This window comes from Castor canadensis, chromosome 5 (genome assembly GCF_047511655.1).
Source record: "Castor canadensis chromosome 5, mCasCan1.hap1v2, whole genome shotgun sequence".
Lineage (NCBI taxonomy): Eukaryota > Metazoa > Chordata > Mammalia > Rodentia > Castoridae > Castor > Castor canadensis.
In genome coordinates, this window is record NC_133390.1 from 97058518 (window position 1) to 97080344 (window position 21827).

General features: G+C 40.8%; 1 protein-coding gene across 6 annotated transcripts in view; it reads right to left on the reverse strand.

The window, feature by feature from the left end:
- Positions 1-21827, reverse strand: part of Fndc3b (fibronectin type III domain containing 3B) — a 341149-nt gene that overhangs the window by 245833 nt on the left and 73489 nt on the right. For all 6 annotated transcript variants that reach the window (XM_074073772.1, XM_074073773.1, XM_020176870.2 and 3 more), the window contains exon 2: positions 16151-16289. In XM_074073772.1, coding sequence (XP_073929873.1) covers positions 16151-16261 — 111 coding nt within the window. In that variant the 5' untranslated portion in view covers positions 16262-16289. The remainder of the gene's footprint in view (positions 1-16150; positions 16290-21827) is intronic.

Genomic DNA, 21827 nt, shown 5'->3' on the forward strand with positions numbered 1-21827 from the left:
TTACACGGCTGAACACGTAAGATCACTAAAAAGTTTAAAGAAATGGTCCAGATTTAAGACATCAAGGCAAAGAGACTGAAAATGCTGTTCAAAAATGCAGTGCTTTGAGAATCTGGATGTAGCTCAGTGGTCAAACATTTGCCTAGCATGTGCAAGGGCCTGGGTCCCATCCACTGCAAAAAAAAAAAAAAAAAAAAGGAATGCTGTCAGATTTCCTTTCTGCTTCAAGTCCTAGAGTCTTATTAAGCCACTGCTGAAAGCTAGGAGTACTTATAAACACAGTCTTGGAAGAACCTCGTCCTGAGTACATACTCATACCAACTTGTACAAATTAACTTCACTGATCATTCCAATTCTGCCCTCATTCTGCACCAAGTCCAAATTCAGGACTGACACTAGTCTCTGCAGAGCGCGAGGGTAAAACGTGACACAGTTTTTCCAGCCAGCCCCGCCCCTCCTCCCCACACGCTCCCAGCATACGAGCACATAGCAGATTCTGTGCACGTCTAATTTGGGGCCAGCTTATGTATCATGACATCACTGCAGTGTAATGAGCCAAGTTTAAACTCCATCTGGGACAAATAATGTCCAGGCACACTGTGACTTCTTTTGTTTATATACACTGACTAAATATGTCTTGGAGGTAAATGAACTAACTCTTAAGATTTATTTCCCAAGGCCTCCAAAACAATATTCTGCACCCTGAAGCAACTCCCTGCCTCCAGTTCTCTTTCCAAGACTATGCGTAAGTGATTTTTAACAGAACACATGATTTTGAAACTTATAATTAACATCTTGAAGAGAGTCAAAGTCCAAGCAGCCCTTCATCAATCTGAAACAAAGAAAATGAGGAACTCACTCACAAATGAGTGCGGTAGTGTGGCTCTCAGTACAAATCAACTCTGTCTTCCCCTTTGCAGACAGGAAAAAAAGAGGTGAGACATTCGAGGCATGTGTGTGCAGCAAAGTGCACACACACTGTTTTTTAATTACTTTTGAAGAGTAAACTCAGTTTGTGCTTTTATTCTGGCATTGCTTAAGAGAAATAATTATAAATTCAGAATGAAAAAGAAAAAAAACAAACAAACAAAAAAAAAACGCCTAATAGGTTCAAGTCTCAAGATTTCTTAAGTCTCCAAAACTGCCTCTAGGGTGCTGTAACTTTAAAATGGAAATGAAGGGTGGGTTTTGGGAGAAAAGGGCAACAAATAGGCCCTCTCCTATTTCTCCCTCCTGGAGCCCCCCACATTATGTACACCACTGTGTCTCAGCAGCTACTGATCCAGAGGGAATCCTCCCTGTTGCTAAGCTCCTGAAGAGAACCATTCCTAAGGAAGAACAGTGAGTCAGAGGGAGACCTAGAGTGGGCTTCTGGAGACTTGCCTCCCAACTCCTCCTCCAAAGGGTAACCTCCCAGAGGCAAATCACTGCCACTTGCTGGCATTAATATGGCGGTCACATAGACAATGAAGACAAGAGTCTTGGTAAACTTTATCATTTATTACTAGGCAAAACCCATCCCATGTCTACCCAACGGCTTACCGTAACAAGACTAAGGGAGATATGCTCAACCCAGGCCACTCCACCATCCTAGGAGAAAGGTCTTGTGTTTTGGAAGAGGACCTGAGTGGATTCAAATCCCTGGCCTGTGATTTGCCAGCTGCAAGTACTTAACCTTTCTCGCCTCAGGTTTTGCCTATAAAAATGACCGCCACCTTATAGGGTGTATGATTACTGGACAAAATGATGTATATAAGTACTTAGCACCGGTCCTAGCACCTCATAAGCGCTCACATAGTTACTATTCCTTTCCTCTGCCTCAGAAGAAGCAAAGAAATCAAAATATCTACTAAAAGTCATTCTTTCCAACAATTTAACTTATTGTCCACAAATAACGACTCAAGTAAAAATTACTGAAACTGAAAGTCTTCTGGCGATCGGCAAGCTTACAAAGTAACGTTTCAGTTTGAAGTAAATGCCAAACATTTGGTCAAACCTTGGCACACTTTCAATGTGGAAAATCTGACCTTTAATGTATCTCTTATATTGTTAGGCACTAAAATCTCTAGAAGATTCAAACTCACCGAATCTTTTGTCCTACATTTCCCAGGAGATTTTAGAACAACTGTTGGAAAACAAGCCACTGCCCCCAGTCCCCCCAAAGTACAAGCTAATGCCTGGTGTGATGCTGTCCTCAAGTTTTGTTGATGGAGGGGCTTTTCGGTCCCAAGAAGGATTGAAGTAGCACAGTGCGCAGGGCATCATTCCAAAGTGGGAGACCTCTCAGTGCCTGACCTGGAGTAAACAACTTACAAACAAGAAAACAGAGACTCTGAAAAGTAAACTGATGTGAACACCCAGATGTTACAGGACAATGTTCTCTATCACCCAACTCTACCTTGAACTGACTCCCTGGTCCTTAAAAACATAACATACTAATCTGGATAAATTATACATTGTGAAGATAAATGTAGTTATAGCTGTATAGCAGATATAACTCACAGACAGGATTTATGTAAACATAATGTCTGATTTCCCATTACAATCTTTAAAGAAAAATATGGATGTCATTCCTCAATAATTCATATCATATTAGTGTTTTATAGTACAGCTTTATTTTCAGTCATGAATATAGCCACCAAATTTCTAAAGAAACAATCAATCTATATGGATGCTTTTCACGTTGGCTTTTTGCCAAGGTGATGAGATTGAAATGGGTCTTAAATAGACCAATTTTGGCAACATGAAACTCTTAACAGTGAAACCAGAAAAGATTAATGAACTGTATTGCTCTGACCAATTTAGCTACCAAACACCATCACTAACTAAATAAAGTGCATGCTTCAGTGTGTCAAAGGTCTCATTTTCTCACTTGGAAAGCGGTTTATGCAGGGTCAGACACCCAGAATTACCCAACTTCTTACTGACTACCTTCACATGCTGTGCTAGCTCCAAGCAATCTTGGAACTTTAAAGGCTTCCGTTAATAAGAGACAACTCAACACTGTGATAGAAAGACCAAAGAAACTTCTACTGGAGAAAGTAATATTCTCAGTGATGAATTTTTCTAACTACAATAATTGGGCAGCAGAGCTGGGAATGTAACTCAGTGTAGAGCCTTACCTAGCATGGGTAATAACTGAGCAAGTAAGGGGAGACAGCAAAGAACCACACGTAACTGCTCTAGTTTTGGATGTAGGTTGACTTGTACTTATACTGTAAAGCTGTCAAGCGGTCATGAAGGTTCCTATCATTTTCAAAAAAATGAGAAAAAGGAGCTAGGTACTGGTGGCTCACATCTGTAATCCTAGCTACATGGGAGGCTGCGATCAGGAGGATCACAGTTTGAGGCCAGCCAAGCAAATAGTTTATGAAGCCCCATCTCCAAAATAACCAGAGCAAAATAGACTGAAGGTGTGGGTTCAAGCAGTAGAGCACTTGCTCTGCAAGCACAAAGCCCTGAATTCAAACCCCAGTCCCACAAGAAAAAAAAAAAAAAAAGAAGAAAATCAATGATTATAAGCCAAACATTAGATTTGAAGGAAAACGGATTTGTGGTATTGTCCAATATGTTCCATGATTTCTAATGTTTAAAATGTTCTTGTGTTCTCTATGTGTTCTTCGGTCAGCTGACACTCAAAGCCAGATCACCACTGCCTCTGGTTCTTTGCTGTCTCTGTTTAACTGCACAATTATTTGCAAAGCAGAAGACTTAGGCAAAGTAATTTCCTGAAAGCAGACTGTCCATTTATCCAAAAGCTCATCTCATTACTGCAAGGAGCAAGGGATGAGCAGCAAGGAGCAGGTCTGGGGGAGGCAGGGTCTAAGTGCTCTGGCTACCAATCATGCTAAACACACCTGCTATCCATAAAACACATTCCCCCTCAACGCACGATTTGATCTGATCTGATCTGACGGTGGACTGTTAAGGAAAAAGGCCCAGGGCTGAAAAGCAATAACAATGGCAGCAGGAGCACTGAAGTGACACACTAATTCAGTTTCTTCCGGGGGCCCACCACGTCTAGCTTCAAATTATTATAACACCAGTGGGGCAACATAGACACTAGTCAAGTGCATGCCATACCCTCAGCATTCAGGAGACAATGAATGCTGAAACATACAGGAGGGAAACAAGTTTGAGGCCAGCCTGGGCTACACGGTGAGACCCTGTTCACACTCCCTACAAAAGAAATTATTGTAACATTAGAACTGACAGAAAAACAACAAGAGGTGGCTATTTCTGGCCAATGACAATTTAAATGGAGGAGCTACTATAATCTCAGTGGAGCTAAACACAGGTTTCTTAGATCTAATACTATAGCACTTAAGAAACTGATTTCTTGGCAGGTGTTTATTTTGCACATGGAAATGAAGGAAAGAAAAAACTGAGAATGAATATCTACATTTGAAATGTGGAGATTAATGTTAGTAATTCTGTACAGCTTGCTCACTACTGCTGTAATATCTGGAGTGTAATGTATATATTTTACAGTCATATTTTTAAATTAATCATATGGACACAAAAAAAAATCTGCCTACATGAAACAATTTTGTACTAACATATGTCTTAACCATTCTGGATCCAGCAGTATCTCATCTTTCCTCCTGTGTGTACATAATATTTTCCTATATTGATACATCAGTAGCTATCATATCACATTCAACATGACCATACCTATCAAATGTAATCTCATTCCAAGAAAAAGTTAATTTACAAATCTTTTAAATAAAAATGCTTCGGCTAGGTAATTCCAGGGAAAGTTTACTTTGAAAACACTTAACAAATAATTAAAGACGAAATTCTTGAAACCTGTAAAAATAATTATAAAAAAAAGCATTTCACACCTCAATTCTGTGTCCAATGTCCCCTACCTCGACTGTTAACAGAGGAACCAAGGCACCTAGTTGTTTTTTGGCCCTTCCTTGGTGAGTGCCTGATGTGGCACCTATTGGTGTTCAAGCACTGTTCACTGAAAGCCAGATCCAAAAAACCATACATGAGTCATCACTTGTAAGAGGAATAATAGCAACCCATCTACAAAGCCGTATTAACCAAATGCATCCTCATTCCCTTTACAAGTCACAAAGTAAGAACGAAACTAAGAGGCTTCATCAGCATGAACACAGTAAGTGTGCCTCACAAATATACGTCATTTTTCTATTTTGATATATATGAGCACAGATGCAATTTCAAAGGCAAAAAATTAATAATCTGCAGATTAAATTCAGACAACCACATGGGCCAAACTGAGTGACATGGACAGGATGGAGACTGAGGCTGTTCCTCAGCAAAGGAAGGCAGCTGCTATTTTTTTGTCCATTAATTTTTGCCAAATCAGATCTTCTGGGTATCCAGATGAACAGAAAACAATCCAGAATTTCATGTACATTTTCCTATTTTTAACTACAGTCCAGAACAACCCATCCTCCTCACCCAATGGATTTTTTTTGTCCCTCGTTTAAAGAATCATATGAAATACTTTACTAAAATTCAGATACAGTGCTTTCACTGTAGGTCTATTATCCATTAGTCTAGAAACTCTTGCCAGAAAAAGCTAACTTACTCATTCCTTTGTTCCTTGTGAATATATTTTTTGGTCTCCTGAAATACTGTCTTAGTTTTGTTTGTCTCTGAGGTACGTGGACTTGAACTCAGTGCCTCACACTTGCTAGGCAGACACTCTGCTGCTTGAGGCACTCCACCTGCTCTTTTTTTTTTTCTTTCATTCACATGTGCATACATTGTTTGGGCCATTTCTCCCCCCTACACCTCTGCCCCCTCCCTCTCCCCCCTACCCCCTCGCTACCAGGCAGAAACTATTCTGCCCTTATCTCTAATTTTGTTGGAGAGTATAAGCAATAATAGGAAGGACCAAGGGTTTTTGCTAGTTGAGATAAGGATAGCTATACAGGGAGTTGACTCGCACTGATTTCCTGTGCATGTGTGTTACCTTCTAAATTAATTCTTCTGGAACTAGTTCCTGGTTCCCTTCTCCTATTGGTCTCTGTTGCTTTAAAGTATCTACTTTAGTTTCTCTGCATTGAGGGCAACAAATGCTATCTAGTTTTTTGGGTGTCTTACCTATCCTCGTACCTCCCTATTTTGTGGAACAGTTTAAGGAGGGTTGGTATCAGTTCTTCTTTAAAGGTCTGATAGCATTCAGCAAAGAATCCATCAGGTCCTGGACTTTTCTTTTTGGGGAGACTCTTGATTGCTGCTTCAATTTCATTTTGTGTTATAGGTCTATTCAGGTGATTAATTTCCTCTTGGTTCAGTTTTGGATGATCATATGTATCTAGAAATCTGTCCATTTCTTTTAGATTTTCAAATTTATTTGAATATAGGTTCTCAAAGTAGTCTCTGATGATTTCCTGGACTTCCATGGTGTTTGTTATTATCCCCCCTTTTGCATTCCTGATTTTACTAATTTGGGTTTTTTCTCTCCTTTTAGTCAGGTTTGCCAGGGGTCTATCGATCTTGTTTATTTTTTCAAAGAATCAAGTTTTTGTTTCATTAATTCTTTGTATGGTTTTTTTAGTTTCTATTTCATTGATTTCAGCTCTTCATTATTTCTCTTTTTCTATTTGTTTTGGGATTTGCTTGCTCTTATTTTTCTAGGAGTTTGAGATGTAGCGTTAGGTCATTGATTTGAGATCTTTCAGTCTTTTTAGTATATGAAGTCATGGCTATAAACTTTCCTCTCAGGACTGCCGCCCCAATGGATTTCAAAATGTGAGGACACTCAAGTCCCTCATAAAAATGGCATACTATCTACTTCTAACTAACCATTATCCAGCCTCCCATATATGTTGAATTAGCTCTACTTATGATAGCTATAAATACCCTGTACACATTTGTAATACTGTGTTATCAAGGAAATAATGACAAGGGGGAAAACCTGACCATGGTTCAATACAGACACAATTTTTTTGTTTTGTTTTGTTTTTGATTTTTGCTGTACTGAGGTTTGAATTCAGGGCCTATACTTTGAGTTCACTAGCCCTTTTTTATGTGTGTGTGATGGGATTTTTTCAAGATAGGGTCTCGAGAACTATTTGCCAGGGCTGGCTTCAAACTACGATCCTCCTGATCTCTGCCTATTGGTTAGCTAGGATTATGGGTGTAAGCCACCGGTGCTGGGCTTGTTTTTATTTCTGCAAATATTTTCAATCCACAGCAGTTAGGTGAAACTGAGAACCAGGAACACATGGACATGGAGGGCTGACTATATTAGTATCTAAGCCTTTTTTTCTTTTTAACTGTAAAAGGATTTTTAGAAAAAAAAAAAAAAAAAAAGAAGAACCGAGGACATGGCTCAAATGCTAGAGCACTTGCCTAACAGGTACAAAACCCTGAGTTCAATCCCCAGTACTGCCACAAAAAAAAGAAAAAAGAAAGTAAAATATTGGAAGGATGTAGAGCAAGTGGACCTTCCTGCTTTACTGGCTGCAATGTAAAAGTGAAGGGGAAAAACAAAAGCTGCATGACCAATGCAAAAAGAAGCTAGTTTAGATTATTTAGATGAATTAAATTTGTTTCTTTCATCCTTCATCCATTCAAAAAGATTCACAGAATGAAACCTCGGATGCTAGGCACCATATGACCAACAAAGACAAGGTTCCTGCTCTCTCCAAGTTTGCAATGAAATCAGAAAAAGATTCAGTAAGTTGAAAACAATCACATTAAAACTACCATACAAGAAAAGAAAAAAAAAACTACCATAGAATTTTAAATTGCTATTTGCAAGGCCACCTCACCACACCAGTATTTTTCTTAATCCTCTCTTTTTTTTGAAGGCAGCTCAATGTCTGCCATTTGAAGGATACTGACTACATCTTGTATCTTATTATTATTGCCTTTGGCTAATTAAATTCTGAGTGTCTCTTGACCCAGACAGCTCAGAGCTGTCATAATTACATGTCATATGTCCTAATTATTGTAGGTGCCACGTATAACAATATCCTCTGATGATATGGTAACATTTCCCTGTTAAGATGGAGATTCTGCACAGGGTATGCCTTTTTTGGAAGCCTTTGTTGTGAGCAGAATTGGAAAAAGGTTTGAAATATCAGTCCACAGGCCTGGATAAACTCACCATTTTTATGGTTGAGTAAAATGAGTGGCTAGTCTGCAGCTGGAAAGCAGGTCTGGTTGAGGAATGCCTGAGATCTGGTCCTCGTGGAGTCAGTGACTGTGAGGCACAGACATCAAGAGGCCAAATGGACTACTGTACTGGAGCACCACAGAACAAGCAGGTTCACTAACAGTGATACTGAAGGAGATCAGACTACGCAGATATGGCTCTCAGAGTCCCTTAACACTGGCTTCCCATTGCATGACAAGCCCTACAGAGTCTTTGGCCAGAAAACAGAGTCTGAATAACACTTAGACTTCACTTCCAGGCAAATCTTTGATCTAGGCACAGCCTCCCCACACACAGCCACTATTCCTACCCTACTAAGTTTTTGTGCCCATCTGTCCCACTCCTCTGTCCCTACTCTGTGCCCCCATAGCCCTGTTATATTCTGCAATCCCAGCACTTCTGTGGCTCAATGTATCAACACAGCCTTTATTATTTCTTTAAAGTAAACCAGAATTCACTCCTCCAACCAAAATGTCCATTCCTTTAGCACAGTACAGTGCCTATTCACCTAACACAGCACGGGCACAGAAGGCATTTGATAAATGCTTATTAAAATGAACATATCTATTATTCAGTCAGCCCTTAATTCAGTCATAAATCCTACCCTCTCCCTGCTCTCCGCCCCAAATCTCAACAAACAGAGGCTGCTAATATCTTGACATCAGAGGCCTTTGTAAGTTTGAGTGGTTGAGGGAAGCTGGACACTGGTTTGCAATGGTAACTTCAAACATCTGTACCAGCTGGGCATCTGTCACATATGGAATGCTGAAGAGGGTGACCCACGACTCAGCTATTCTTGGGCCTAGTTTTCCAAACTCAACATCTAGCTAGCCAAACTCTACCTTCCAGCATAGGTCCCTGCCCACCAAAAGGTTTATATCAGAAAAAAAGCTGGTACATAGTGCTTTTCAGAAACAATAGCTGCGGTCTCTATTTTGACTGCCCATATCACTCTCACTGAAATATTCTTCTTTTTCCCAAGAGTTGTTTATCCATTTTCCTACACTATACTGATGGAAAACCTCATTTTGACTAGAATCTCTGAGGAGAAGAGCTATGTTGTATACACAAAACTCCTTATGAATCCTCTGACACAGTGGCTATCCACATATTTAAACAGTAAACCTGTGCATTGACAGAATTTAAACTACTGAATGCAAGAAGGAAGACATGGGGGGAAAGACATTAAGAAGGTATCTACCACAATAGAAAAAGTCACTGGATGAGGGGAAGAAGCCATGTCAATGGTGAGGACCATCTGACATATGGAAAGTTCTAATACATTTAGCACTATAATACAAAAGAGTACCCCACGAAAACTGGCTATGAATTCTGTCTGAAGGAAAAGACTTTCACACACAAAACAAAATTTAAAAAATTAAAAAACCATGAAAGAGAAGAATAAAAAAATTTCTAAAAAAAGATCTCTCACTCTCAGTGAACTGGCATGCAGTAGCTTGTATGCTGGCCACCAGGAAGAGGCCAAGTCAGGAGAACTGGAAATGATCGAGGACACAAACCTCCTGTCCCCCAGGGCCAGCTTGATGACATTCTATCCCCAGCTACTAAGAGAGACAAGTTTTTCTGTTTACATTTAAGGAGATCAACTTCCTGGTAATGCATTAAAAACACTCATTAGCAATTAATATTGTAGAGGGTAAAAAAGGAAGAAAAGGGAAGCAAGGAAGAAGCAAGACATAGATCACACAAAGCATGTGCTAGGTGACCTCTCTGTGCTAACTGCTAATTGGCATAAAGCCTCTAACCCAGCCTCTCCTCACTGAGGAATGACCCTCAGTGAATCCATACATCAAGAGTCACCAAGCATACAGGTGGCAATCCACCATCATGTAAGTTATAAGTGCAGCAGATAAACAGCAAGTCAACCAAATCTGTCACCCTTCACAACAATTCTGGTCTTAACCTAATGGTTTCTTTAACCAGTGGCTGCTGTAATTCTTCTTCAGATTATTAAAATATTAAACCAATTACCAATGCTGTGAGTGTGTGTGTGTGTGTGTGTGTGTGTGTGTGTGTGTGTGTGTTGTGGTGGTGGTGGTGGTTGTTTTCATACAAGATCTCATTATGAAGCCCAGGCTGACCTTGCACTCTTGATCCTCCTGCCTCTGCCTCCCAAGTGCTGGGATTATAGGTATGTACCACCATTAATTTTCAGATTACTGAACAATATTCATCATTATTTATAAAATCACATGCCAAAAAAAATTCTGACTTTTTAACTCAAGAACAGTATAAAATTAGGGATATTAAGAGAAGCAAACTTTATTTAGCTGTGCTGGGTTATAATTATCCAGAGGTAGACAAAATTACTGGTGAGAAAAGCAGCAATGCTTTTTTTAGAAAACAACAGTTCAAAATAAAGGTATATGATTTCACTCCTAGTTATATATCCAAGAGAAATGAAAACATATGTGCATATAAGAACTTACACATGAGCCAGGAGCGAGCCGCTCATGCCTATAATCCTAGCTACTTGGGTTGCTGAGATCAGGAGGATCAAGGTTAGAGGACAGCATGGGTGAATAGTTCATGAGACCCATCTCCAAAATAACCAGAGCAAAATGGACTGGAGGTATGGCTCAGGTGGTAGAACACTTGCTTTGCAAGCACAAAACTCTGAGTTCAAACTCCAGTCCCACCAAAAAAAAAAAAAAAAAAAAGGAATATCCATACAAAGGAATATTTGTAAATTCACTTTGCAAAGAAAAAGTGATGAAGATTCTGCCTGGAAGCAAGGAGGGTTGGGAGGAGAGGAAGGGGATGGGAGGGGGAGGGGCGGAAGGGGGGAGAAATGGCCCAAACAATGTGTGCACATATGAATAAATGAATAAAGAAATCACAAAAAAAAAGAAGTGATGAAGAATAGATACATGCTACAAAATGGATGTACTTTAAAAATACGCCACTAAGTAAGAGATGTCATGACTTCATTTCTGTGATCTGTCCAGGAGAAGCAGTCTCTACAGAGAGAGAGTAGACCAGTGATCCCCTAAGAAGAGGGGAAGATGAGAGGATAGGAGTCACTCGACAATCTCCTTTGACAGAAGCCATTATTAATTGCAGCAAGGGTTGTACAATTCTGTTGCTATGGTTTGGATATGAAATGTCTCCAAAGGTTCAAGTGTTGAAGGCATGGTCCCTAACACAATGTCCACAGGTCGGGGGGCTTTTGGTGAGTAGACCATGAGGGCTCTGACCTAAGCAGTGGAGTAATCCACTGATGGAATCATCATTTGATAGCATTACTGGGAGGTGGTAGAAACTGGGAAGTAGGGCCTAGTTGGAGAAGCAGGTCACTGGGGAATGCACTAGAAGGGTGTGTGTCCTCTCTGGTCCCTTGGTCTCTCTCTGCTTCCCAGCTGCCATGTGGGTCACAGCTCTACTCATCACGGCCTCTCCACCTGATGTTCTGCCTCACCTCGGGCCCAAAGCAATGCAGCCAGATGACCAGGGGCTGAAACCTCTGAAACTGCCAGCCAAAATAAATCTTTCTTCCTGTGAGTGGTTTTCCTCAAGTATTTTGTTACAGTGAAGAAACCTAGCACAGCTATGAACACACAAAACTCCATGGATTGTATTAAGTAAGTGAATTCCATGCCATGTGGACTATTTCTCAATAACGCTGAATAAATAAAGCTATTGAGTCAGTTGCCTTTTTTCAACTGTATTTTGTTGTTCATTTTACAGATGATACAGTAAAACCCGCCTTATTTGCAAACTTATTACACATGACTTTGACAGGGCACAGTCAAAAAATAAGAAACAACAAAAACAAAAAATTTCAAAAACAAAAATTCTGCCAGGTACAGTGGCTCACGTCTGCAGTCCTAGCTACTTGGGAAGCAGACTGGCAGGATTGAGATTCGAGGCCAGCCCAGGCCAAAAGTCCACGGGAGGCCATTTCAATCAACCACAGCTGAGTGCTATGGTACACACCTGCCATCCCAGCTGTGGAGAAAGCATAAACAGAGGACTGTGGTCCAGCTGGCCTGAGCATCAATGCAAGACCCTATGACAAATATAACCAAAGTAAAAAGGACGGAAGGCATGGCTCAAGGGGTACAGCACCTCCCTAGCAAGCACAAGGCCCTTAGATCAAACCCCAGTACCACAAAAAGAAAAATTTTTAAAGTTAAATTCCTGCTGGCATTCTACAGCTGAGTTGATGCAGAGAAGCTCTCAACCTGCCCTGTGTTACTGTCAGTAGTGTTTGAATATGATCTGCCCTTAATTTTGAGAAAATCTGCCTTCTGAAGAGCAAATGGCACCCGAAAAGCAAGGTAAAAGTAAAGTGCTTAATTCAAGTGACCAATTGAAAGTCTGAGATTTATTGACAGGTGGCATGTCTTTGGCGGAAGTCAGGCTGCATTATGGGAAAAATGCATCAAGCGCTCACAGGGCATTGCAGAACTCTATGCACCCTTGGCATGTGTGGTTTCTCTCCACGCCGCCTCTGTGAAACCATATACCTGCGGGTGCCAAGGGGCTACTGTAATACATTTTTAAAGTTCCATTTGTAATGAGGATGATTTGCCTGTTTTAAAAAACGACCATCTTTTTCACTCTTCTCCTTCGCCTGCTGTCTCCATCAGAAGACAAATCAAGGTTTCAAGTTAACATGACTTCAAATAATGAAAATTAACAGTATCTTTTATTCAGAGAGCCAGAACACAGCAGATAATCCTGCCAAGAACCAGTCCTAATTAAATCCAGAGACTTTCAGGACAGGATCAGGAGGAGGAGGGCTGTGGGAACAAGCGCTTTCTCAGAACTGCGGTGGTTCCTTTGCATATACAGAAATGTTTAGAATGTCCTCTGCACAGCTGCAAAGTGTTCAGGGTGCTATAAACACACACAAGGTGCACTTCACATACACAACCCCCAGGCATCTCCAGAGATCCCGGCCACTCTCCACAGCAGTGTGTCTGAAAAGGGATTCCACTGCCGCCTACCTTGAAAAGTCACCCCCGAGGGTCTGTCCTACAGGGCATGCCATGTCTGTCACTGAGGTCAACCCTGTGATTCCAAGTGGTTCTCGTTAAGAGGAAAACACATTGCCTCAGAGGGGAACACAGTAAACACCTCAGTATGGCTCACTTTCTTTGGTAGGGCTCCTGTGTCCTGATCTTTAACACAGACCCACCTGAGCCCAGGCCCTGATGGTTATTTCCTTATTGATTTGGTACTGGGGTTTGAATTTAGGGTCTCGCACTTACTAGGCAGGTGCTCTACCATTTAAGCCAGATCCCTGGTCCTTTTTGCCTTAGTCATTTTTATGATAGAATCTTGAATTTTTATCGGGGCTGACCTTGGACCTTGATCCTCCTACCTTTGTCTCCCATGTAAGCTGGACTATAAACACGAACCACTATACTTGGCGTATTTGTTGAGATGGGATCTTGCTAATTTTTTCCCTGGGATGATCTGGAACAGCTATCCTCCTCATCTCTGCCTCCCAAGTAGCTGGGATTACAGGCATGCATCATAATACCCTGCTTTGCAGGCTCTTAAGAGCAAGCAACGAATACCAACAAGTGCCTAAGCAAGTATTCAAAACTCATGCAGTCCAAGCTCTTGGATCCTATTGTGAGACTCAGCTTTGTTGTCTGTTTGGATGACCTCTATCCCTCCCCTTTGCTATGTCTCTCTGGTATTTCTCTGCCATAGCTGGTTTTGCTTGCTACTTTAGTCTATCTTTCCCTATAACAATCAAATGTAGTCACTAACTTAAAAGACTGAAGTGTTTCCTTCCCATGAGATTTTAAGCACATTCTCCATCTTGAGAAAGCTTGGTATGTTTGAAAACAAGTAAATGAACAGATTTCCCATTTTCAGTTTTACAGAAAGCTTCCCAGATGAAATTAAAATGTGGTTCTCTTAGCCCAGATTATTAAACAGCTTCTACTTAGAGATGAGGTCAAAGACACAGAAAGGAAAATGCCACATGTCCTTCTGAGGGAGTCCACAGTCTTTTCAGTCTTTGGTCACATCTATGTGCAAAGGAGTTCACTTCTGAAGGGAAAGCTGGAAAATTCTGAGACTGAGGGCTCTTTATTCTGGCTAACAAACTATAAAAGGCTGTTCTGGGCAAAATGAATCAGTGAAATGCGGGCAAAATCACCAAAATGTAGAAATGATGTCCAGCAGCAAGGGTACATGGCTTCAGGTCTTCTGGCTATGAATGCAAGTGGGAATTAGATGAGCACCACTGGGGAAACCTAAGCTTCTTTCCAAGTCTAGCATTTGAATGCCTTCTCTTTTTAAATTATTTTAATTAGTAAAAAGAAGGGAGACCAAACACTGGATCTTGAAACCATTCACTAAATTCTGAGACCTTTCTATGAAGTACTAGAACACTAAAGCAGGAAAAGAACAAAGATACAGAGAGAGAGGCCAGGGCTGATCAGGTAGGGCTGATAGGCAGTGCATTAGATTTTGTTCCTGGTGTAACAGGACAGCTTTAAGTCGAGCACTGACACAACAGACTATATTTTGAAAAGATCACCCCAGCTCCTGTGTGGAGACTGGTTTCTAGGGGCAAAGGTAGCAGCAGAGAGACCAATGGGAAGGACCATCCTACCCTGATGAGATTATGGCTTGAGGCCCAGCAACGGTCGTGGAAATGAAGTAGACACAGCCAAGAAAAGACTCAACAAGCATTGCTGAGAGAAAGCCCACAGGACATGCTGAAAGGCCAGAAGAGCAGGTGAGAAGACACAGTGGGGACCTGGGGCTGGAGAGGAATGGGAGGTGAGGAAGGACAGCGGACAGCAGGAGGACACACCACTTAGAGAAGGACTATGTTAAAGGGGGACAGAGGTGCAGGTGGTGACTGGAGGGCATGAAGCAAGGGAGGAGTTCTGTTCTGCTGGGTGGGATGAGGTGTATAAAACACAACATGCCGCAGGGTGTTGGCAGAACTGATGAGTATGGAAAGAGATTACGAATGAGGTAGGTAGGTATCTGTGGTCAGTAGTGAGAAGGTGTGAAATTTATTCACAAGACAAACACACTTAACTGAGCACCTACTAAAAGTTCTTTGTTCTTAAGAGATTCACAGTCTAATGTAGGAGACACTAATCTGAATTACTAAGCACCAAGGTGAGATCAAACAGACCTGTACAAAATATCAATATACATAATCAAGAGTATTATACACTGGGATAAGAAGGACATGTACTGACATCATATAAATGACTGCTTAACTTATCTGAATACTGCTATCATTTAGGAGAATATTTTTCAAGTAGTTATTCCCAATTCTACCAGTTCATAAAACAAAGACTTTTTGGTTCTAAAGAAATACCAAAAGGATATAATAGTTATTTGTTTGCAAAGACTGAGCAAACTCAGTTTTTGAAGTCAGTAAAAAAAAAAAGAAGAATATTATCAGAGATAATAGTTCCTAGTGATTTTTATGTTTAAATTTTTCTCTAAGTGCTACAGGGCTAAGTTCAGAAATAACTTTTCTATTCCATAATATTAAGTAACTAGTGATAAAGGAGTTTTATGAACAATAAGTACCGTCATTTTATGAGCTGCACATCTGGAAGGATTGTTCCAGGAGCCAGGATGAGTTCGCCCTGACCTGTGCATCTTGTCAAGGTCACTCCAGCATGAAATCAAAACCTCACCCCTGAGCATGCAGCTCTGGCCAATCCAACAAACCAGTCAAGCACAATATATGCCATGAATAAACAGTCATTTTATTCCAAAGATTTGTACATAGTCTCAAAATGACTCATTTCAAAATCACACATTTTTTTGATACTTCAAGAATACTAACTGAATGAGGTAAGATTTGATGTTTTCAAAAACAACAATGTCTGGTATTTTAAAACCCCATATAGTACTTTTAACAAAAACACCTCTAAAACTATTAAGGTTCAAAATCAAAGGCCTTTGAATCCCAAAATAAATCAAACAGAGGACTAATGTTTCCCAAGTAGACAAACTGACTTAAGATTTCCCTCTTACAACACCGACCTGCTGGGCTGCTTCTCCGTTCACCAAGTGAGGCATCATGGCGACCTCTCCGTTCAGCAGTGGGGGCAGTTCCAGAGGGATTTGGTCGGTCATCATCATTGTGACGTACATTCATGGAGAATTTTCCGCAACTGGCTTCCTGCAAGAGAACCACCATGCTTTTAAAAAAGACTCAGAACCACAAAAATCAACTGTAACGTAAGTTACATAAGTCAGCAATTCTATGCGCTCTACCACGAGGTCTGCTGAAACCCAAATTATTCTAATCACAGAGAATTAGTATTATTATTCTGTCAGACTCTGACGACAGGCAGAGAATAGCCTGAACTGGGAGACCAGCAGTCTCCAAGCAGCCCTGTGAGTATAACCTCCAATGCCTCAGCTTTGCATTCAGCTAAAAACTTTAAAAACATATGAATATGCATAACAACTGTATCCTAGGGATCTTTCTGAGGTAACACTTGAGATGGTAAAAATGCCAAATAAAAACTGGTGGTATCATCTTTAAGGTAATTACCAAGACATAAGATAAGATCAGAGAGACCTTGTTAATCATAAAACATTTTCCCCTTTCACTAAGATTAAAATAATAATCACGAGTATTTAATCCAAGCGAGGAAACCAAGGTCAACTGCATATACTGTAACTGTTGCAATTTCTGACTTAGCCATTAATTTGGTAATTACTCATGCTCTAATTATTTCTCCCCTATCATTTCCTTGACTTGAGTTGAACTTGTTGCATATTAAAGTCCTACTGGCTGGTGCACATCGCTGTATCTCAGACACGCCCCCATGGCACGCTGTGCTAAACTGAGCTCAAGGGCAGTAATCTATATACATATTCAAAATAACACAAAGCCTACTTTCTTTCCATCATGCCGCCTGCCTCTGGTGTATCTCCCTTTTCAATGCAACAGGAGAAAAATAACAGTAAATTCCCACTGAAAATTGTAACTTACTCTTTAAAAGAATTTACATGTTCTTCCACTATGCTTGAAAATTATGTCACAAAAAGTTCAGCAGCAGCAACAGGGATAAAACAACAAATACGAATACAGACACACAGCTCTAAATGATTTCAGAAACATATTGCCATTTAGGTAATGGTTAAATTTTTATCATTCATAAAAGAGCTCCGCAAAATTGCAAACTCAAAAGATATTTGGCCAATGGATATTTTAATACCCAATATTCAAATCAGTCAAAACAGTACACCAAATCCTTTAATGACTACCTTGCTTTTGTCTCAGATATGTATGACAGAAATAAAATATTTCTTCTCACTCTTAAAAACCTCCATTCTGAACATAACATAAGCCTCCCTCCCTCCACCCCACCCAAAAGAAACCTCCTTCCCAGGAAGTATCAAATGATGCCTAAAAGCCACCCAAGAGATTATAAACTTTTTTATTTTAAATAGGTAAAATTTTATACTATTAATTATAACCCCATTTAGAGAAACTAATTATTTAAGCACCAAACAAGGAAGTCTTGTCCCAACTAGGGAAGTGCATTCCATAATAACAGGTCTTATAATTCAGTGCTAATAGGACCATCCTGCTGTTTTATGAGGCAATTACTCAGTTCCTAAGCAAATAAAAGTATAAAGCCCAAAGACCAATGGCGAAGGAAAACAGTCTTCTACATTAAAAACGAAATGATCCTACAGACACTATCATGACATAATTGTTTGATCTTAAATTAAGTCAACTGATAGAGAAGGAGCACTAATGTCAACTTCAATTTTATTTCTAATATACTTAATCCTACTAGTGCAAGAGAAAAGAATGACTACTTTTTCTCAAATCGGTGATACTACACAGGCCTCTTTTTTAAGTGTATTGCATTACTTAATGTTTCTTCAAAAGTACAGGTCAGGGCTGGAGGCATGCTTAAAACAGTAGAGCACCTGCTTCATGTCTGAAGCCCTGTGTTTAAACCCCAGAACTGCCAGGAGGGAAAAGGGGTCGGGGAAGAAAGAAAGGAAAAAAAGAAATTGGAAAAGCACAGGTTGGATCATCAATGTACATTACTGCAGTCATAAGCACAGGGGTGTGAGGTGAAGAAGCAGTCTGCTTGCTTCTGCATGTCCCTGACTCCTCCCACAGGAGTTCCAGGTACTTGCTGGAGGTTCTAGTGCAGATTATAGCTCTCTGCCTTCTCTCATCCCCACTCTGCAGCAGCAGAGAGTACCAAAGCCCTCTCCCACTGGGGCAGCACAGTTCTGATCATCTCCCAGGCCAGATGGAATCTGCTGTCACCCAACAGCCAGAAGGAATGAGCCAACCTCAGGCCCACCTTAAGTCCTTGCAGCTTCTGATGGTCCTACCATCAGGCCAGAGTTCAGAAAACAATCACACAGGTTTGGAAGGTTGCAGAGGGAGGGAATGGTGGTCCTTACTCAGGACCTGTCCTGGGAAGAAGTTATTTATACTTCACGTGGTCGAACCCAAGTAACCCAAGTTTTTTAAATGGGGTTTGAGTCTCAAATCCAATTACCAGTATTATTGGACTTCTGCTTATCATTATCTCTTATGTACGACCTAGAGGCAGGAGGTGAAAAGCCTACATCAGAGGAGAGAGTTATAACCAAGTACAAAATTCAGGTAGTCCTGTTGCCTAATACTGTAATACCAAAGGAGATCTCAAACCAACAGTAAGTCTAACACTGGCAATTCCACTTTAAGAAACTTTCTGGTTGGCATCATGTTAAATAATAGGGTTTGCCATCAACAAGACATAGCAATCCAGCTCCACTAAGAATACTCTTAAACACAGGTATCAAGCCCAAAGTAGGAAGCTAAATTCCAGGTTCTGCAGGAGTGGCATAAGATGGATGGACCCATGTCCCAGGCATACACAAGGCTTACAAATCTAGGATGAGAGAGTATGGGGGCCAACAAAGAGTTGAAAAACATCCTTTTTTACCCTGGGGGGAAAAGAAAAACATCATCAGAACAAAGAGATCGTTATATCTGCTTTCAGACACTTGGTAGGTGGCTTTGTGTAAGATGCCTGAAATGTTTTCTCTACTAGGTGATTCATTATCCACCTCATATGATATTCAGGAGTTATTACAGATCATTGAGGGGGGGCAGAAGAAAGGAAGACAGGGGCACTGTACATCTAAGAAAGTCAACTATACATCTAAGCACTCCTTAGGAAGCAGAAGGGGAATTTATGAACATCACACACTTCTAATGCCCAAGTCAACCACCCCACAGCCATCCTGTAAATCACAGGGAAACAATGGAAGAATTAAGAAAGTGAGTAACGGTCACTGTGAGCTTTGCCAGAGTCTCACAAGTCCATAAGCAACAGTTATACCAGAGGTAATTCAGACTTTATCCTCACTAGAATACAAGGTAACAGATTCAGCTAGATGAGGCTTCCACACAGCCACCAGTGTTTAAATGTTCATTGCTATGCTCCATGCACAAACACAGGACACCACCATTTGCCAAGACTGCAAGGGACAGACAGAAAAAGCAATCAGTTATCCCCAGGCATGGAATGACCAGCTACTTAACAGGGCAACTGCCCGTCAAGCTGTTCCATAAACTTATGAGAGAATAGAAACAACTGAGTGTCATGAACTGTAGAAAGGACCAGAGAAAGGCATAAAAGAGATTTATAAAAGTAAAGCATAAAATTTAGGACATATAATACTATCTTTTTGGTTATTTCCCACTGATGAAGGGAAAAGAGTAGTAAGATTTGCCAATATAAATGGAAAGTCAAACATTCAGGCTACAAATTGAGAAAGCTGTACTGTTAGATGCCCCAGCACTGACGAATGGATTAAGAAAATGTGGTATCTATACACAATGGAATTTTATGCAGCCATGAAGAAGAACGAAATGTTATCATTCGCTGGTAAATGGATGGAATTGGAGAACATCATTCTGAGTGAGGTTAGCCTGGCTCAAAAAACCAAAAATCGTATGTTCTCCCTCATATGTGGACATTAGATCAAGGGCAAACACAACAAGGGGATTGGACTATGAGCACATGATAAAAGCGAGAGCACACAAGGGAGGGGTGAGGATAGGTAAGACACCTAAAAAACTAGCTAGCATTTGTTGCCCTTAACGCAGAGAAACTAAAGCAGATACCTTAAAGCAACTGAGGCCAATAGGAAAAGGGGAACAGGTACTAGAGAAAAGGTTAGATCAAAAAGAATTAACCTAGAAGGTAACACACACGCACAGGAAATCAATGTGAGTCAATGCCCTGTATAGCTATCCTTATCTCAACCAGCAAAAACCCTTGTTCCTTCCTATTATTGCTTATACTCTCTCTACAACAAAATTAGAAATAAGGGCAAAATAGTTTCTACTGGGTATTGAGGGGGGGGAGAGGGAGGGGGCGGAGTGGGTGGTAAGGGAGGGGGCAGGGGCAGGGGGGAGAAATGAACCAAGCCTTGTATGCACATATGAATAATAAAAAGAAAAAGAGAAAGCTGTACTGTTAAGGGTTCACCAGGTTGAGTTGGGCCCAGAGATCAGGGAATGCTCACCATGTGAACTCAATGGTGACAGCCCCCCAAAAGAAATGAACTCAACTTACTACAGGAGTGGCTCAACTCAACTGCTTTGAGGAGACCTGGAGAATGCAAACACACCTGCCTGACAAGAGCAGACAAAAAAATTACAAAGGAATTACAAGAGAAAGCACTGAAGGTACAAGGGTTATCCAGTTAACTTCATTTGTAATGATTCCAAATGGAAATTACAGGTTTTCTACTTCACTTATACCCTCCGTTTATTTTTTATGGATTTTGGGTCACTGTTTACAATAATATCAAGTTCAGTCCAAAAGGTGAAACACAAGGGAGTTTCTATAGCATTTTGGCCTTACATATCTCGAGAAAATCACCTCTGCTTTAAGTTGGTTTTGTTTTTTGTGATTTTTGTTTGGTGTTTTGAAACAAGGTCTCACTGTGTAGCCCCAGTCTGGCCTTGAAGCCTCTGGCATGCTGGGATTACAGCCATGTACTACCACTTCCAGCTACTTTCACTTCTTATGCTTAAGTTTTTACTTCTCCTCTCTCCTTTTCTCTCCCTCCCTCTCTCTCATTCTCATCAGGCAGTACCACTTACCACTTTCCCTCAAATCTCAGGACTAGATCCTAAATTTGCTATCCTAGGTGTTCTTGGGTCTAAGAAGCCAGATAGTCTGTACACAGAAAGGAGTGCTCTCTGGGTAAGGTCTCAGAAGCTCCCCTGTGCCTTACACTGTCTTCCTTGCTCTACCTGCTTGACCCTCCGTTTTGAAGGTGGTGGGTAAGCCAAGTGTACTCTCAGGTACTGAGCTGTGGCTGACTTTCACCTCTGTGAGGGTCTCAGGAGCAACTGACCTCAAAAGACACTTCCTTCGTCTGAGTCCCTTCTCCCCTACACAGATATACATCTGAGCTGGCCAAACCTGCCAAGGGCCTGTACAACCAAGCCAAGACCACACCACATATACATGGTCCACCATACACATAGCATCTCACAGTGAATCCACTCTTGAGAGCATTAACCTTCACAAAGGAAGAATAAATGTACCCTCCTTTTCTTTATTTTGCTCTTACCCATACTTCCATCTCAAAGATTATGACAATACTGGGTATGGTGGTACTCCCTGTAATCCCTGCTACTCGAAAGGCCAAGATCAGGAGGATCTAAGTC